The sequence below is a fragment of the Anas acuta genome, chromosome Z, assembly GCF_963932015.1.
Source record: "Anas acuta chromosome Z, bAnaAcu1.1, whole genome shotgun sequence".
In the NCBI taxonomy this organism is placed as follows: Eukaryota; Metazoa; Chordata; class Aves; order Anseriformes; family Anatidae; genus Anas; species Anas acuta.
Genome location: NC_089017.1, coordinates 8,291,913 through 8,312,420, shown reverse-complemented (window position 1 = coordinate 8,312,420; position 20,508 = coordinate 8,291,913). Strand labels below are relative to the sequence as shown.

At 37.5% G+C, this 20,508-nt stretch overlaps 1 protein-coding gene across 7 annotated transcripts in view; it reads right to left on the bottom strand.

The window, feature by feature from the left end:
- The window catches only part of NIPBL (NIPBL cohesin loading factor), a 163,377-nt gene that overhangs the window by 97,749 nt on the left and 45,120 nt on the right, over nucleotides 1–20,508 (bottom strand). For all 7 annotated transcript variants that reach the window (XM_068666341.1, XM_068666339.1, XM_068666342.1 and 4 more), the window contains exons 2-4: nucleotides 8,711–8,854; nucleotides 4,699–4,864; nucleotides 3,562–3,692 (exon numbers count right to left, since the gene is read on the bottom strand). In XM_068666341.1, the coding sequence (XP_068522442.1) occupies nucleotides 3,562–3,692; nucleotides 4,699–4,864; nucleotides 8,711–8,774 (361 nt within the window). In that variant the 5' untranslated portion in view covers nucleotides 8,775–8,854. The remainder of the gene's footprint in view (nucleotides 1–3,561; nucleotides 3,693–4,698; nucleotides 4,865–8,710; nucleotides 8,855–20,508) is intronic.

Sequence of the window (20,508 nt, the reverse complement as noted above, 5' to 3'; positions counted from 1 at the left end):
GATCTATGATTCAAGTGTATTATAACATCATGCATGTTTAAACTAGTATTGCTGTGCTACAGGTGATTTTTCAGTAAGACAGATGCTCATTTGAAAGTGTACATCTGCAATGTTCTTCCCTTTTTTAGGCACACATGAACTTGCATTCTTGTAAAAATGAAAAAAAATCAAGTAATTGACACTTGGATAGATGCACAAAATTTATATCCAAAAAAAGGGCACAAGCTGTGGTAAATAGTTTTAAGTGAATTTTAAGACCTTTGTGAACCCTAAGCTATGTTATGAATACTAACCTTTAGCAAAACACTATTTTAGTTTACCTTCCAACAAGTATCTCTGCCAAAAGACAGAGCCAAAGTGCTGAGAGGGAAAACTGGACAGGAGAACAAAACAAAGAAGCATCCTCGTTCTTGTGCTGTTCACGGAATCACAGAAGGGTTGAGGTTGGAAGGTGCCTTTGGAGGCCATCTGTCCCCTGCTCAAGCAGGGTCACCTACAGCAGGTTGCTGAGGTCTGTGTCCAGGCAGCTTTTGAAGATCGCCAAGGAGGGAGAACACCACAAGCTCTCTGGGCAACCTATGCCAGTGCTCTGTTACCTGCACAGTACAGAAGCACTTCCTGATGTTCAGGTGGAAACTCCTGTGTTCCAGTTTGTGCCCATTTGTCCTGGCACGGCTGAAAAGAGCCTGGCTTCATCGCCTTTGCACCCTCCCTTCACATATTTATAGACACTGATGAGATCCTCCTGGAGCCTCCTCTTTCTCAGGGTTGAGAGTCTCTCAGCCTCACCTCACAGGAGAGGTGCTCCAGTCCCTTCATTATCTTGGTGGCCCTCCATCAGACTCTTTCCAGTATGTCCATGTCTCTCTTGTACTGTATAGGGTGGAAGTGGACACAGTACTAGAGCTGTAGCCTTACTGTCACTGACTAAAGGGAAGGATCACCTCTCAACCTGCTGGCAATAGTTTGCCTGCCTAATGCAGCCAAGAATACCTCTGGCCTTCTTAGTGACAAGGACACATTGCTGACTCATGTTCAACTCGGAATCCAACAGGACATCTAGGTCCTTCTCTGCTAAGCTAAGCTGCTTTCCAGCTGGGTGGCCTCTAGTATGTACTGTTTGGGGTTGTTCCTCCTGAGGTTCAGGACTTTGTGATTCTCCTTGTTGAATTCCACGAGTTTGTCAGCTCCAATGCTTCCAGCCTACTGAGGTCCCTCTGCAAGGTGGTCTGCTCAGTTTTGTGTCATCTGCATATTTACTGAGGGTAAACTCTACCCCATCATCCAGATCATTCATGAAGATGTTAAACAAGACTGGACTCAGTAATGACCCCTGAGATACTCCACTCATTCCAACTAGACTTTGCACCATTGACCACTACCCCAGTTTTCAGTCCACCTCAGTCTCCTCTGCCAGACCACATTTCAAGAGCTTCTCTATGAGGACCTTATGAATTCCTTACCAGTTTACAAATACTGGGTAAAAGTACCTACCACTGACTTTACTGTACACTAGACCCAATAGAGAGCAGAAAAATAATATTCAGAAGGGAAGACAGTAAAGACATTAGAAGAGATGAGCTTCAAATACTAGAAGAGAGTCTAAGATTCATTCTTCTAGCTGGTAAAAAAAAAATTACGTGAGATCTCTAACAAAAACCCCAATTGTCCTATAACGTAGGACTACACAGAGATTCGAAACTGCTCACAAAACAGGAGAAAAAACAGCCTTTTCTGATCCAATACAACCACATAGACTCCTTTTGCCTTGGAGATCTGAATGGGACATACTGATGTGAATACGGCTACCAAAACTTGCCTGTATTCAGCTTAAAGACCTACCTACTTCAAGATAAGAGTGTGGCCTTTTCCATTGAAAATGACGTAACACTTTGCCTAGCTTTTCCATTTATTACAAGACCTTTTTCCTCTCAAAATCATTTATCTACATCTATGAGCCTCCCTTCTTCCTCCTTTCTCTCCAGTTTTCTGATTTCAGACTTACATTGCAATGCTTGCACTGGCACATGTATTCAGAATTACATGTAGGTAAAATACAACTAAGCAATCAAGGAATTTTTAAATTCTGATCTCCCCTGATTCTCTGAAATGCATTATCTTTATTAAAATAACATCAATTATTCTTTTATGCTTCATACTGAATTATTTTTAATTCCATATCAGTATCTTTCTTCAAGCATAGGCCAAGGCATATGTACTAAAGATAGAGGTGCTTTTATTTCCTTAAGGATTACTAATTCTTACCCAACTAAATCAAGCTACCAAAGCATTTCCCCCTCTAAATCACAGCATTAACGAAATTTAGAAAGAAATTAACTAGCTTTGTTTCTTCTCTTTCAAAATTTTCTAATGGAACAGATATTTGCCAAACCAATGTCTCACTTTCACATTGGCAAACAATTATTTTACCCTACAAAACTGGTGCAAAACTGATTCAAGCATATGTTCTTTGTGGTACCACTCTGCATACTATCAGGATAGTCACAACTCTTCCCACCACTGGAAAAATTGTGTTTTGCCATGGCTGCCAATGAACACAGAACCCGGAGGTTGTTGTCAGAGCTCAAATTTCAGGATCAGTGAACTTCCAAATATATAGCACTGTCCCTAAATTTTTCATTCACGAAAATGCCTCCATTCTTTCAAAGAACATTACATGTTCTGTCCTAAGCAAGTTCTTTTCAAATATTATAAGGTTTTTTACTGAGTAGGATAGGTAAGTGAACTTAAATCATCTAATTATTTCTTTTTTCCTCCTTACAAAAACACTCCACACTTTCCATCTGCTGTAAACTCTTGTAACTATTTATATTTCTACAGTGCTAGCAAAACTTTATCCTCACACTGCTGAAACTGGAAATTCTCTTACTCGTTTTATGCTTTAGTATTTAAAGAATAGATTTCAGGTGCAAGAAAAAATCTCTTCAGATTTAAAACTATCATCTGTCCAACTAGTCCTTTGCTTTGTGTCTTCCTTTCTCCATCTTTGCTATCCAGCAGTAAACACCTTAGAAGAGAAATCAGCTGTCAAAACACTACAATCTGTATTGCATTACCAATTGCCGAGAAGAGGAATGGCAGCGAAGAACTTATGTATGATTCATTCAACCTTAATCCTTACCCAAGAACTACCACTCACTGCAATGATAAACTGTAGTTTTACAGATTTTCAGTAAGATCAAGGCATAGTTTTCCAACTTCAATTAGTTACTAAAACAAATATATGAACTTAGCATGAAAGAAATTCAAATAAAATGTTTTCAAAATAAAATTCAGTCAATCCTCCTATAAAGTTACCTACACTTCTGTAGGTAAATTAAACATTATTTTCACAAAAATACCCTGTGGAGTTATTTCAGTGCTTATCCTAATGCAAACACTTGTTGAAGATGACAAGATACATACCTTTGTATCAGTATCAGATACAAGGTAAGGCATAAACATCACAGATGCAGTCTATATGTATTTGTTGTTAGTATCAGTCCCTTTAACTTACAGAACAACATAAAATACAATCAGTAAGTAATCAGAAATGCTTACCACTTTGTACCCCATATCTGTTTTGCATGCTTTTCTCCCTGAAAACATTGGGATTCCTTGCCAGGATGGCCTGCAGCAAGACTGGTATATCTCCTTCTGGATCATCGCTGCCAAGGTTATCTTTCAATTCTCTGCAATTGTGGAAGTAAACAAATAAAGAAGCAAATGCATTTTCAAACTTTAAGAAACCACAGTCAAGTAAAAAACAACAACAACAAAAACAATTAAAATAATTTACTGCTAAAATAAAGGAAAAAACAAGTCTGCAAAGCACTGTTCCCTGCCTCTGTTTTTTTTCTCTTCTTTAAACAATGGAAGGAAAACTATTCCTACCAGTCTTCAAAATTAGTTTCTGTTATTAAGCACATATATCCATGACTGTCATTTTCAAGATATTATAGAAGTTTCTTATGCCCCCTCTTGTATTTCTGTAACATCAAAAAAGTATTGTGGTAGTGAAAACAAGATACGCATAAATGTGTAATATTCAGATGGTATATTTTATTACAAAAATTGACATCACAGAATTCCCTCTGAACTATTAAATATCTATTAGATTTTCCACAAAAACATCGGTGTTTTCATTTATTGTTTGTTTGGTGTACTTTTAAAAACTATGTCCATTTGCTCAAGACAATTTACTGAAATATGTAGGAAAAAGACAATGCTGTCAACGTAAGACAATTTAAAGGACAACATGCAAAACTGAACAAAACGTATATAACAAAAGTGGACACTTGCTGATCCAATTCTTACAGTGCTAAAGGTCAACACCTGATCAGGATCTTACCAGTAAGTTTCTTTTTGTGCATTACTGGATATATAATTTGTCTATACGCAGTATTCACCACAGTGGAATAATAAGTAACTGTTGCACAGCCAATACCAATATGAGTTTGCCTCATAACTAGCATTACGGAACAAGCAGCAGATCCATAAAAACACACCGTTATTCTTCAGGGCTACTTGACCGTAACAACTGACTCTTATACAGTGTTAATCTGATAAGAAAGCCTAATAAAACAAACTGCATGTTCTGATCTTCAGATTCTCACAAACATCCATCTCAAACCAATTCATTTTAGTCTCAAGGAATAAGGACAGTAATGTGATATAGTTTAAGTTCAAAATACATACATGTGATCTGTTGACACCTGATTGAGACTGTGGACAAGCTGTGAAACCAGATTTTCATCCCTGCAAGCCAGAAGGCAGTTCACCTCTTCAGCTATCCGTCCATTGAAGAGTAGGCTTTTCGTTGTTGTAGCAGGTAAAGGTGATGGAAGAGGCAGCTGGTTCAAAACTGTTATTAGAAGACAGAGAGAAGTTACAAATCATTTCACAGAACACAATCATACAAAGATGTACAACCTCATAGTTTATTCTTCTCCTGTTGCATTCACTTCTGTGCAAGGTGTCTTCTCAAGAAAAGGCTAGGGTTGTTGGTTGGTATGATCATTATGGTGCTAATTCACTCAAAATATCTATAAATCTTGGTAAAGGGATTTATATGTTTAATGAAAGACCCATCTCAATATTTCAGTCAGATTACAAATGAGCATCCTACACTTACAGAGTGCATTCTTCGCTCGACATGCATAAGAAGGACGTATATCAACTCATAAACCTCAATCAGATTACTGGAAGTATTATATACACAAGAGAAGAGTAAGCCAGAAGAGGGCAAAAAACAAGCTATTAGATAAGTCACTTCGATGAATACAAGAAACAAGCTGACCCAGACTTCCCAGGGTAATTAAGGCTCTGAGATAATGGTTTTAACTAAACAATTAGAAATAGTTTCAGAAAAACAAACAAGCAAACAAAAAAATAGATGAAATATTTTCATATAGTTTTCAATAGTTTCTAAACATCAGATGAATACTACAATATACGCAACTAGTACATGGGGTGATCCACCCAAGAGAGTTCAGTATTTCAAAAACTTCTGCGCAAGAAGTTTGGCCAGTAGCTTTTACCAATTATGTATTTTGACTTTCTTTAGAACCTTTTTGGCAAATATTTAATGCTGGAAAATTTCCCATAGCCCAGAAACTTATGATTTGCATCCTTATGGCCCACTGTTAGATACAGATACACATACATATATGTGCATATATAACTAGTATCTTCCAGTTTGACATTTCAGAATACCAGAAAGACACAAAGAAGAGTGTTTTTTTCTTGAATACATCTGCTCTTTTTTTTTTTTAATTGTTTTTGTTTTAAACTGAAGGCAATTAAATTCAGTTATTGGTTATATAACTTCGGTTTCTCTTTGAAAACTTTCCTGTATTTCAACAGTATGGTAACAGTCATTTTCCTTTCCTTGCATTTTGTCTTCCTGATGTATTTAAAGAGAGATCACAAACCTTACCTGCTCCACACATAGGCTGAACATGTAGTATCCCTGCCTATAGCTGCGAAGTTGGAACTAGAATATCTTTAAGGTTCCTTTCAACCCAAACCATTCTATGATTCTGCGATTCTATGAAAAAAGAAGCCTCATAGACTGAGCTGCTTAGTTCCATTCTAGCAGCCCCTATTTGCAACTATTAAGTAGAGCAAATTTTGTACCTTGACCAAAACTAAGTAAGTATTTTTCAATATATTCAGCTTATTTCACAGCTCTTTTTTAAATATACATTTTACGAAGGTCTTTTATTGTTCTTTTGTTTTTCTTTTATTTGTGGGAAACCCAGAAACATTTCTGAATCACAGAATCACAGAATTTCTAGGTTGGAAGAGACCTCAAGATCGAGTCCAACCTCTAACCTAACACTAACAGTCCCCACTAAACCATATCCCTAAGCTCTACATCTAAACGTCTTTTAAAGACTGCCAGGGATGGTGACTCCACCACCTCCCTGGGCAGCCTGTTCCAGTGCCTAACAACCCTTTCAGTAAAGAAGTTCTTCCTAACATCTAACCTAAAACTCCCCTGGCGCAACTTAAGCCCATTCCCCCTCGTCCTGTCACCAGGCACGTGGGAGAACAGGCCAACCCCCACCTCACTACAGCCTCCTTTAAGGTACCTGTAGAGAGCGATAAGGTCGCCCCTGAGCCTCCTCTTCTCCAGGCTGAACAAGCCCAGCTCCTTCCGCCGCTCCTCGTAGGACTTGTTCTCCAGGCCCCTCACCAGCTTCATCGCCCTTCTCTGGACCCGCTCAAGCACCTCGATGTCCTTCTTGTAGTGAGGGGCCCAAAACTGAACACAGTACTTGAGGTGCGGCCTCACCAGAGCCAAGTACAGGGGGACGATCACCTCCCTAGCCCTGCTGGTCACACTGTTTCTGATACAAGCCAGGATGCCGTTGGCCTTCTTGGCCACCTGAGCACACTGCTGGCTCATATTCAGCCGACTGTCCACCATCACTCCCAGGTCCTTCTCTGCCTGGCAGCTCTCCAACCACTCATCTCCCAGCCTGTAGCTCTGCTTGGGGTTATTGTGCCCCAGGTGCAGGACCCGGCACTTGGCCTTGTTGAACTTCATGTAGTTGACCTCAGCCCATCGGTGCAGCCTATCCAGATCCTCCTGCAGAGCTTTCCTACCCTCGAGCAGATCGACACACGCACCTAGCTTGGTGTCATCTGCAAACTTACTGAGGGTGCACTCAATGCCCTCGTCCAGATCATTGATGAAGGTATTAAAGAGGACCGGCCCCAGCACCGAGCCCTGGGGAACTCCACTAGTGACTGGCCTCCAACTGGACTTGACTCCATTTACCATGACTCTTTGGGCCCGGCTATCCAGCCAGTTTCTAACCCAACGAAGCATGCACCAGTCCAAGCCAAGAGCAGCCAGTTTCTTGAGGAGAATGCTGTGGGAGACGGTGTCAAAAGCCTTACTGAAGTCAAGGTAGACCACATCCACAGCCTTTCCCTCGTCCACCCAGCGCGTCACTTTGTCATAGAAGGAGATCAGGTTCGTCAAGCAGGATCTGCCTTTCATAAACCCATGCTGACTGGGCCTGATCGCCTGCTTCCCTTCAAGTGCCGCATGATGACTCCCAAGAGGATCTGCTCCATGAGCTTCCCTGGTACTGAGGTCAAACTGACAGGCCTGTAGTTCCCCGGGTCAGCCCTCCTGCCCTTCTTGTAGATGGGCGTCACGTTTGCTAGCCGCCAGTCAGCTGGGACCTCCCCCGATAGCCAGGACTGCTGATAAATGATGGATAGGGGCTTGGCCAGCTCCTCTGCCAGTTCTCTCAGTACCCTTGGGTGGATCCCATCCGGCCCCATTGACTTGTGCACATCCAAGTGCCATAGCAGGTCACCAACCAGTTCTTCATGGATGGTGAGGGCCACATCCTGCTCCCCATCCCCTTCCACCAGCTCAGGGTACTGGGTATCCAGAGAACAACCGGTATTGCCACTAAAGACTGAGGCAAAGAAGGCATTGAGCACCTCCGCCTTTTCCTCATCTCTTGTAACTAAGTTTCCCCCTGCATCCAGTAAAGGATGGAGATTCTCCTTAGTCCTCCTTTTTGTGTTGATGTATTTATAAAAACGTTTTTTGTTATCTTTAACGGCAGTAGCCAGATTGAGCTCCAGATGAGCTTTGGCCTTCCTAATTTTGTCCCTGCACAGCCTCGCTACATCCTTATAGTCCTCCCTAGTGGCCTGACCACTTTTCCAAAGATTATAAACCCTCTTTTTTCTCCTAAGCTCAAGCCATAATTCTCTGTTGAGCCAGGCTGGTCTTCTTCCCCGCTGGCTCATCTTTGGGCACATGAGGACAGACCGCTCCTGCGCCATTAGGACTTCCCTCTTGAAGAGCACCCAGCCTTCCTGGACCCCTCTGCCCTTTAGAACCACCTCCCAAGGAACTCCACCAACTAGTGAATGATTAACTACTTTTTGAATAACTTAAGCATCAGGTTTACTCAAGGTTCTTTTCTTTTTGTTTGTTTGTTTTTAAATCTAGAATTCACTACATGTTAAAATTAGCATTATCTAACTTGATTACATTTTTAAAATTCACGTAATGGAAAAATTAACCTTTTAAATGCCAAACCTAATTTCAAACAGATTTACCTTTTAAAAGTAACTTTTATAATAAAAATATTTTTACTATTTTGAAAATACAGATATTTGCTGAAAAGGTAGAAAGAAATATATAAAAGATGAGGAAAAGAAGAATACTTACGGTCTGTAAGACTAGCAATCCCTGCAAGAGTAGTGATGGGAACATGAGGCATATCCCCATTCATCCTGAAGTTCTGGGATGGTAGTGCCTACACAGATATTTTAGTTCAGGTGCCAGCTATCATTACTTCCCATCTCCCAAGCACTAAAAGAAAAAACAAAAACAAAAACAAATGTTTACTTAAAAGTCTGTAAAATTCAATAATATAAATGAAATGCAGACCATAACCTCTGCTGTATTCTAAGTATATTTCATTAAGAATAGGTAGAACAACGTGGAATTTCAATATCAAATGACATTAAGCAATCAAAATGCAGACAAAAATGATGCAAGATAAGGCAAAAGAAAAAATTTTCTCAGTATATACAGCACTAAACCAATAGTCGGTTACCAATATGATTATTAAATATACAAGGACAATTAAAAGGTAATGAATTTTATACCTTATTTTGAAAACACGTCAAAAAACAAAAAATCAGTAGCAAAACCTCTGTTGGTTCACAATACAGCAAAGAGCGCTTAATCCATAACCAGTTTAACTACTTAGCTGCTACATTCTCTTCTCAATTTTGGAGAAGGAAGTATTTTTCATACAAGAGATGGCTACCAAAAATAAAAGCAATAATACACATATGCAAGTTTCAAGGAAACAACGTGACAAATAGAAAACCTTAGTGAATTTTAAAAGAAGTATCTGTTTCAAAATTAATCTGTTAATATGTCTTTAATATTAAACACCCTCTAGTAAAACTGCTGCTTGGAAGCGTATCCCCTATTCCACAAAAATAAAAGGTTTCATCCCACTAAACCAGCTTGTTTGTTTCCTGTAAATTGTACAGTTTGAATTCTGTGGGAGAGGAATCTGCAGGTGGCTTCGCACTGTTTCACACATCCCTGAATTAGAGGTAATGAGGAAACAAGCGGTAGAAACAAAAACTTGAGCAAGGTTGAGATAAAGTAAATTGTCTACAGTGTTAAAGATGAGCTTTGGGCAGTGGCCAATTGCTGGCTGGCTTGAGGAGCATGTCTCAGGGTCTCTAACCAACTGTATGACAGATTCAGGCCCGTGGACAGCACGTGGGGCTATTGGGAAAGTATATGTATTAGTGAAAAAGGGCAATAAGGTCTCCTGTTCAAGAGCCATCAGGAGTCTGTGTCAGTATTCAACTAAAGAGTAGGTATTTGTTTATTCAGTTTTCACTAACTGTAAAGATTCCAATTGCAATGAAGTCTACACGACAAAAAAAAAAAAGTCATCATAATAATTTCAATTGCAAAATTACAAAGTTTACAAAGATCACACATTACAGTCCACTATTATTACACTAATGACAAAAATTGAGTGTAATACACCCTAAAGAGAAACAAAATAAATTAAAGGAAAGGAGCTTGATTATATATTTATACGTGTACCTACTATAGATAGGTATGTGTGTTAACAGTAAGCGAAATAGTAAGAATTCTTCCGTAAGCATTTATGTTGCTTACTAAAGGTGCTGAAATCATGATTTGCTTTTATTACCATACAAACCAACATTTTTGTGAATCAGATACACGACATATACAAAACAAAAGAATGCTGGCATTCCCTTAATAATTCTTATTTCTTTCTTTCTTATTCCAACACCAATACCAATATACAGGACACCCCTGCTAATAAATACATACAGATTCCAAGCAAAGTAAGGAAACTGCAGATTTTGAGTCTTCTATTGAAAGTTTTCGTGAATTACCAAAGTTAACTTTTCAGTTTCCCTATCTGCATGCAACCTGAATTCTTTGAAAAACATACCGACACTGAGGTTAAACAGAACTGACAGTGAGCTGACTTCCTTTGCTACACCTGCTGCAGACTCATACTTTACCACTAAAATACATTTGTTTATTAAAAATATAGTACATTACAGGTGCAAAATCTAGCTAAGGAAACTGCTGCAGACAGATAGACTTTGTGGTTTGGGTTTTCGGGGTTTTGTTTTGAACCAGGAGAAAACAGCTTTCATACACCCAGAGCAGCTTCAAATACTAGTCGAGGTTCTTTACCTCCAACTAACACCAAGATACGCAGAATTTCAGTGGTTTCCTACTTCCATAAATAAACAATTCTTTAAAACAAACAAACAAACAAAACCCCTACAAACTTACAACCTAACTTTTTCCATGATGAGTTGGCAACACCAAACCCACAAGAGCTGTTAACACTTCTGAATTAAATTATATGTACAATAGAAAGGTCATGTCTGATAATCTGCTTCTCCTGACTGAAAACATATCAACGCTGACTACAGCCGTAACAGTAGGCAGTATTATTAGAAACTCTGTGTGCAATGCTGCAGCAAGGAAAAAAAAAAAAAGCCTTATCACTTTCACTTCCTGATAGCCTGGGGAAGGTGTAAACATTGGAGGCAGTCACTATTGATGCAAGTTCTTTCCCGGTATTACTGCCACAATAATTAAATTATATAGGTATTCAATAGGGAAAAGGGAAAATTCCTCCCAAACCAGATAGTTAGATTGGAAGCCTTCTCTGCAGCTACACAATAAAAAATCCAAGCTGGCAAGGTCCAGACCTGGGACCGCAGCAAGCTCAGATGGTCAGGAGAAGGGCAAACTTTCTTTGTAAGAGGAACGTAGAAGGGATTAGTTTGTTTAGCTAACAAAATAAAGGTCAAGAGGGAACGCGGTTGCTTTCTATATGGCAGTCAAATGAGGGTGAAAAGGAGGAATGCTAAAGGCCAATGCTAACACAACAATACGTGGAGGAATGAATGCAAGCAATGGGGAAATCAGAACAGAGCTTCTCACCATGAGAGCAGCCACTTTCTGGAACAGCCTCCTCCTAGCAGTATAGACAAGTAATGCCATTACTTTAAAGATGGATCGTGCAGATGTTACAGAAGGGACAGGATGTGGTTGCCTGCACCAGCAGGGAACTCAGCATGGTGATTCAAGAAGACTCTTACAGGACTACGCTATTGTAAGTGTGATGATGTGAGTAAACAGATGAGAATAGACAAAAAAAAAAAAAAAAAAAAAAGAGAGAGATTGATGGGATTAAGCAATGAGATTAGTTTATACAACAAACACAATACAAAGAAACCACATGGGTATATTTGGGTCCAAATACTACATCTGTTGTGTTCAGAGCAAAATTGCATCTGTTATACAACTAGCAAAAAGGTGGAATTCAATTCCAGAGCTAGAGGCTGAGGTCAGGTGAAACTTAATATTAGAATTTGCTGTCACCAAGAACATTAATAAAATCACTCGTTTAAGGAATTCAAATATCAAGCAGCTACGGAAGAAAGAACTGACAGCTCAAGACAAAACAGGTTCTTTCATACAAACCAGCATAACCGCATGCAACAATTAACAGCTTGACTGATGAACAACTTTATTTTTTTTTTTAATTCCCGAACTATAACAAGAGTTAAAAGAAGTATATTATAGCACCTTACAATCAGTCAAGCAGAATCAAAATTTATCAATATTTATATAATATTATACACTATCATCTTTGTACAGTAGTTTTTACAGGTGGTACAGAAGTTCTTCCTCTAGACGTGAAAAAACGGAACATAATTAGTATCGGTTCAATTAAGGAAATTAAAGAACTGCATGAGAAAACTTAAACACTGAATCAGTGCGTAGCAGTTGAAACAGAGAAGTACATGTCCAATTTACATGTATGCAAAACAGGTATTGCATATTCAGTATACAATTATCTAGACTCTTATTCTCTGTAAAGCAATGGATACTGTAAAAGACCTTCCAGGGAGGAAGAAACTACAAAGCACAAAGAAAGTTACACAAAGAACTCCTTAGTGAAAAGAAAACGTTGAAAGGGCAGCCTATATTAAGAATAATATATGAAAATATATCATCATAATACACAATAAAAACAAGAAGCCAAAGCACGACAGCAAGTAAAATTGAAAGTTAATGCTATGGATAATATATTTTTTTAAACTACACAATTAAAGTGCTACTTCTGTATGTTTCTTTCCCACCCCCTCCCTTTTTTTTTAATTTTTATTTTTTTATTTTTTTTTTTACATATTGCAGCATCTGACTCTCAAACAAAACTGTAGGATTCTGACCGCTGGTTATCACACAAAATTCAAGTCCTGCATTTTTGAATTGCTCCCCTTGGTTGAAACATGTTCTCATCTCCTTAACAACAATACCATTTTTTACATGGCATAGCTATATTCATGCATGAGAGTGGTAGAAAACAAAATAAAGGGGAAAGTCTGCCTATATACAGTAACACACAGGCTCAGCAGAAAGCTCCATAACCAAACTCGGCATTCAGAAATTTAGTATGTTTCTTTAAATATTTCATTCTTCATACTCCAGAGTATTCCTTATTATATCTTTATATTAAAAAAAAAAAAAAAAAAAGTATATATGACTGACCTAATACATTTCTGAGATTAGAGGCAAAATTAGGTGAATTAAAATTAAATTTAAGAATAGCTATAGTAGAGTAGGACTCTATTTTTCTTTTTAAAAAGCATTCTATTAAATAGAACAGTTTAAATACAGTAACTGAAACTAAATGAAACACAGTAAGTCTTTCAAATATTTTCATTCTAACTAAAAATGCAGTTAGTGGTTTTCATTTCTTATATGTGGGGCAGTATCGTATTGATATAACCACAGCACCACGATTAAAGCTGATTTCTGCAGCTGCACACTCAAAAGTAAACCAGAACAGCTTATATATTAGTTGTTTTATAATTTCAGTGGAGCAGTAGAGTTTTTCTTTTCTTTTAAATCAGCAAATGTGCTACTATAGATTTAATAATCTTTGCCTCATATTTTGTTTTAAACTTCATTACCTTGCAATAAACTACTTTTCTTAGTACTACATATAAATGAATCTCTCCCAGTTATCAGTCTACAAGCTAATCCCTATAGAAAAATAAATAAATACATAAATACATAAATAAATGAATTCAGCAATGCGGGGACAGACAGAAAGAGAGCATGAATGAATGAATATCCTCTAGTTCTCATTCAAGATCCTAAGCAGAGTAAGTAATACACACATAACCCACAAGAGGGCAGACTTCTGGTTTCAAAATCAGAGCTACAGTTTAATACAACAATAGTAATTCTGTTAAAAGTTTCCAGATCTAAACACTTTAACATATATTAAGGAAGGAGATACGGTTACTAAAACACTGTCTAACAGTTAGGTTACATGAAAAAAGCTAACACATTCATTCACGATATTATTCACAAAAAAGTTCTTACCACTAACTCAATCCTTGTAAAGTCAGCATCAGAACTGATTAGTTATTGATCACTGATGGAGCTCTCTTAAGGTTAAAATAGTAACTCAAGGAACTATAAAGCCACCTGATACGAACCTAACTTCAATTACCAGATTAGGGCTGGGAGCATGCAGCTGTGAGGGGGATTGGGAGCGGTAGGGATAAAGGGTGATCAGAAAGCCAGAAAACTCATCATTAACAATAAAAGCCTCTGAAAGCACACCAGTGCAGGAAATTCACATTATATACAGGATAGTTTCAAAAAAAAAAAAAAAAAAAAAAAAAAAAAAAAAAAAAAAAAAAGTAGATACAAAAACCAAATCCAGACAAAGTTCAGGGTGTTAATGAAATCTGTGTGTTTGGCTCATCAGCAAGTGGCTCTGAGTGATGCTGACAAAGTAAGTGAAAGGTTAAGAAGTTTGAGATAAAAATTATTGAATAAAATTCCTAAACCAGTTTAAATGTAATGTGTTTTCTGAAAGCCATTCCAATAGTAGCTGTTCAAATCACTATACGTAACTACTGTAAAGAATGAAGCCTTAGTGAAAAGTACTGCCCTGGGCCAGCTGTAAGTTGCTTCTGGATATAGAGCTGCCTTTAGAAAAAAAATATAAAAATAAAAATACAGCAACCAGCTTCTCCCTGTGCAGCTACTTCCACCATATCCTGCTCGCCGCTGCTGTAACAAGTAACAAGGACACAGATGCCTGTGCTGCTGTCCACGAGCTGCTCGTGGCAAGGGCACGCAGTAAAGGTGGTGGAAGCACCCAGAGCATGAGAGGTCTGTGGGTTCAAGGAAAGAACCTTGGTGCAGATCACAAGCACTGATCCTGCCAGGGTAAACTACCATCAGATATAATTGTGCTGTACACCCCATAATGGCACTACCTCGCAAGGGAGGGGAGTTAACACAATCAGACCAAACCATATTAATAATAAATAAATAAATTCAGAAAATTTAATAACAACAATAATAATAAATATAAAAACCACAACCCATCACCAAAACCCAGATGAAGCCACGTGCAGAGAGCAAATACCTACGGGTAGCGCAGCTTCCCCAATCTACACTACGTGAATGTCTAGCAGGAAATACTGACTTTTCTTGCTTCATTGCAAATACAAAGGGTGAATATTCACTCAAAGCGTTTCCTGAAAAGAAGGACAAGGTCCCTAACAGCATTAAGATCCTATTCTGTTAAAGCCATTTCCTTCTACTAAACACATGAAACTTCTCCCATTTATTAATTTTAATATATATAACATTTCAAAAGTACTTATAAACAGTGTTCTCCACTTAAAAATAACATCTTAAATATTTAATTCAGTGCCTTAAGCTAGGAATTTTTTAAAAGGAGCCTCATACACCAATATTTAAGTACTATTTAAAAGCCTATTCATTCAGGCAACATAACATGTCTCAAAAAATCACAGAAAACCAAACTGTATTTATGAAGTGTTGTGATGATCAACAAGTGTAGCTTATTGCAGCCAAAGAGGAAGAACCCCTCTTCATGAGAGAAGTCATACAACATTGAGTCACTGATAATCCACACCTAAACCAAGTAAGTGATACACTTTGAAAAGTTAAATTGTATTGTGCGTGAAAAAATATAAAATACAAAAATATTTTATAACTTTTAAGAGCTATTAGACATGAAATAGCTCAGCAGGTCAGCTACGTTCACCAGCTCTGCAAAATAAAGCAGCTAAAACTTCTGTCTGGGAGAGTTATTCAGGGGATATTCAGGGGAGTTATTCAGGTTATTAGTGCTGCTTTTACATCTTTTTAAACAGAAACCATAAGTATCCTCTTTATGAGCCTCTCCCTTCAGGTGAAAGATTCAGACCCTACTGAACACTACTGAATTATTTTTGTCCTTCAGAAGCAAACATAGGATTAACACATAAAAAAATAACTTTGCTTGGAAGAAGCAGTCAGAACTTCACAAAGGGAAACCTGCAAAACTTAGGTAGTTCATATACCTTATTTCTCATCTATGCTACATATTCCACATAAAATTTTCATTGCAACTAACAAAGTACATCTCTAGTTGTGCTTGATTCAGTGAGCACAGCACTTCCTTAGACACACAAGTAAACTCTCATATTAGATACAGCTAAGAGGCAATTAAAAGGGTTCATTTGGCGGGTCACTGCTATCAAAGACAGGGAGCACTGTACGATCCAGCACACATCTTTGTTACTGAAATAGTTGTGACAGAGGTATAAGAAAGCTATTACTAAATTGTTTTTTCCAATCTTTTCTTGAATGTCTCATTTCGTAGCTGGTAGTAATGCTGCCCTTTTCGAAAAACAGCTGTGCACGTAAAATTATTTGTTTTACAGACTTTTCTTTCTTTAGTTAAACTAGATCTTTAACCAGGGATGGCTGAAAGCCAAGTGACCAAAAACATTTAATTCTGGATTTTTTTCAAGCTTTTAATCTTGCATTTCTGTCTTTGAATTCTCTCAGTGATTCATAAACTTTTATTAAACAATACTGGGAAGAAATGGGCTCAGGCTTTCTAAAATTATTAGAGTGAGGGACAGAAAGGCTTGATATTTTGGCAAAAAATTATTAAATAATTCGGTGTTTTTGCTAGCTATGCGCAGAACCACATAAAAAGTTTTGTTTGTACTTTCCTATTGAATGCATTTGCAAAATTATTGGTAATACTGTTATTTTTGTAGTTATATAGTATTCCCTACACAAAATTTGCTCTGGTTTGTTTTACAAGAGGAGTACTGCTCATGTAATAGACAGGTAAAAGAATCTAAGAAATATATGGTTTCTAACACTAGAAAAGATTACAAAATAATTCATGGAATTTAGCATTTCAGTTAAAATTACTAACATTTTGCAAAACCACACTGCTTAGAAAGATTAAACACGAGAGCAAGAGTAACATTAAAAGAAATAAATGCAGTATTAGTGTTTAATAAATAAACAATAAATAAAATAAATTTATTACTTAACAGTAAATAATAGTGGAAGACTTCAAATATAAAAATTTTCATCTCAGTAACTGATTTTAGTTAGTGTTCATATTCTAAAACTGAGTATTTAATACACTTTTTTTGTGCACGCTAATTTTGCAATCCTAAAATGTAGAGCTCCACGATTCTGTGACTAGAAAAGTCTGATTAATGTCAGGAGTCCCTGACTTTTATGTTTTGTTTCGTTTTGCTTTCCTTTTTGAAACAGAATCCATCAGGTAGACATTCCTGACAACATTATAAATAAAGAGAATGTCAACAAACATGTAAAGCAGCATCCCTACTCAGCCAAGATATCCCTTTTTCCCAGCTGTGAAGACTTCATATGAACACTATAGTTATCTAAACTTGGGAAACAAAGAGTCTGTGGTTGGGAAAGCATGCATATTCAAAGTTATTAATAAGCCCCAAGGCATGCAGCACACGACCTCTAGAGGTACTGTGTTGGAGTTACTGTTAAAATTAGCTCAAATGATTACCAGCTCACCAGGCGCAACTGGGGCTAGATGGTAACAATCCCTTCTCTCTCAATAGCTAGGAATATTATTATACTGGGGTGTGCTAGGTCTGGGGAAGGATTCAGATGGTTGCCCAGGAAAGTGTCCTGTGTCACCCTGAACTTTTGCTGCTATTGCTGGTTTTCCTATGCCTCCAGTACAAACATGAGAGAAATTTCTTAAGCTCACAAAGCACGCTGACAGGAAGGATGCAGTTATGAGAAAAGCATTTGTTTGAAGCCGTGTCTCTTTCACCTTACTGGCCATCTTCCATATCCTAGTGTTGATAAGCTGCAAATATCACAAATCTAAAGCAAAGCTGCCTGGCAACTGCAGCATCAGTTTGCTAAGCTGCTCACAGGCTATGATCGCTTCAGTTAAACTTAAGCTCCCCATCTTCCAATTTTTTTCAAAAATACCAGTGTCATAACATAAACAAATATTCAATCAATAACAATCAGGTGGAATATGAAAATTATGATGTCCATGCACAAAAAGGCTTGGGAGCTTTCACTGTTTGACCTCAGCATGTTAAGTGTTCTCAGCTCATCTCCACTGAGTACTGCAGGAATAGTTCCACAAGTTTATCAAGCACAGCAGCAACACAAAGGAACACAGAATTAGCTGCCAACAGAGCATACTTGCAGAACTAATAATTTGTAGCAAAACAACAGCTAAATATTTGTCTGGATAGGACTACTACAACACAGCTTGTGTAAAAGCAACTACAATAAGGAACACTACTTTGAAGAAAATCTCCTTATCCTTAGGGATTCCTGAAAACACTAATCTGATTTATTTATTTGTTTAAAAAACAGATTTAACTATCTCAAATCAGTCTGGATTTTTTCTTCAAACTTAAACATTCAATGAAGTTTAATAGTAAAAAATTGAAATTCAATGAAATGAAATTCAATGAAATCTAGCAGTAAAATATAAACACCTGAATTTGAGCTACTAATTCTGAATGAGAAATATCAATTCAATGTTTAATGTAGTTCAACTAATCCACTTTAAATAAATTCCTCCTGTTTACATTAGAAGCCTTAAGAGTCTTTATGTAGACAAGGCTTGAGCAATCACTATTTCTAATTATTTGGACACAGTTAGGCACATCTTCAAATAGTGTGTCTGTAATATAGTTTCAATTTAGTTTTTCCATGGAATAAGGAAAAAAATTAGTTTCACATTGTGTATTTCTATCATCACTTCTGGTATAAACTTGAACAGAATAAAAGTGGGTAGAACAAACAGAAAAAAACAGAAGCACTGTGACATTTAAAGATTGAACCATTGCTTATCTTGAGGGAAAACAATGTCAAAACCAAGGCAAATCACTGGAGACCATGTGAAACACTCTAAGTCATATAAAGAGATTAGACTGTAGGTAATCAATAGCAGATATATATATACACACATACACACGGACACATATATTTCACTTAAAAGAGCAAAGCACAACTATAATCCATAACACAAAAAATAATTCAGAATCCTTCCCTCTGAGGAGCTGCACTAAAAGTATATATTGATATAAAATAGTATGCTTGGCATGACTGTTTAAGAAAACTTCTGAAATGAGTGCATTATCTGCTTTCATGTGCCTCATTAGAAACATTTGCATCAGCTAAAGCTTTTGTCTGTTTTCAGTAACAATGGCATTTGCTTTATTACTTCATTTGCAGACTATTCTGAAAATACACAGAACACAACACTTATGTAATAGCCACTAGGACACTACCTCCTCAGCAACTCCAGAAAGCAGAAGGCCAAGTTGCTTACAGAACAGCCTATGAAACTTACTGTGACCGCTAACCAAACAAGTTATCCTTCTCTGCCCTTTGTCCTCCACATCCAAGATTTAAGTTGATGTCTTTTTATTCTAGTCCGGTTTTGTTCTGCTCCTTTAGGTCTATGTTCCTCCAGCCATCCTTCACAATTCCCAAGGACGTCACAGAGATGCAAAGGAACAACTTAGCCTCTCAGACAGGTGTGCGTGTGTACATGCAATCTGCACATATACAGACTGGGGAAGAAGACAGAAGAATAAGTTTAAAAATGTAAAATCAATAACTACAGCTGGCATGCCTGTGCTCATACAGAATGAGGCTTCTGCTGACTCAGGACAGCACAGAGACAAGCCAGAAGGCAAACTGTTGCACTTCTCCAAACTTTTCCAAAGATAGCTTTTAGGTGAGTGAAGGAAAACAAAAGGCAATATTACTGTTTCCTGACCTGCCTCCCTCCTGCCTCTACTTTTGTTTTCCTTGTGTATAAGATTTATGTATTAATTCAGTTCCTCCATAAAATGTGGTCTGCAGCCAAGCAGCTATTTCTGCAGAGCTCCCCTTTTCAGTATGCAACACAGTGAACATCAGAAAATGAGTCACTTAAATTTGACAGGGCTAAACTTTAGCATCAAGCTACTACTGTAACTACTCTCCCCTACATGAAACAATCCTTTTTAGTGCCAATTAGGTACAAAGACAATTGCAACAAATATAGGAGAGCATGCACCGATGACACTGCATATACTTGTTCTTCTCTCTCCCCTCCGCCCCCACAAGCCCTTGGAAGAGGGGGAAGGAAGAAAGGGCTCTTCCTGAATCCAAAACTTTGCATATATTACTATTTTTCTCCATAAATTGTAGAATCAGAATTTTTGAGATTGGAAGGGACGTTGAGAGGTCATCTTGTCCAAACCCTTGCTCAAGCAGGAAAACTAAAAGTAAACAAGAGACTGGGAAAAAAAAAAATCATCATAAGGTAAATGAGCATCAGTAAACCACAAATTGCACTATATTTTGCTAAGAATTAACCCTATGCTTAAGTTTACCAATCTTCCAAAACTATTCCATGTTGCAGCTTTTACTTTGGCTTTTAATCCTGTTAATGTGTTACTTAGGTTGAAGGAGAAACCAAAGTTAGTTTCATGAAAAGAATCGACATGTACAACACATACTCTCTTTTTTTTAAAAAAAAAAAAAAAAAAAATCTTTTACTGTTAGTAAGAACCATA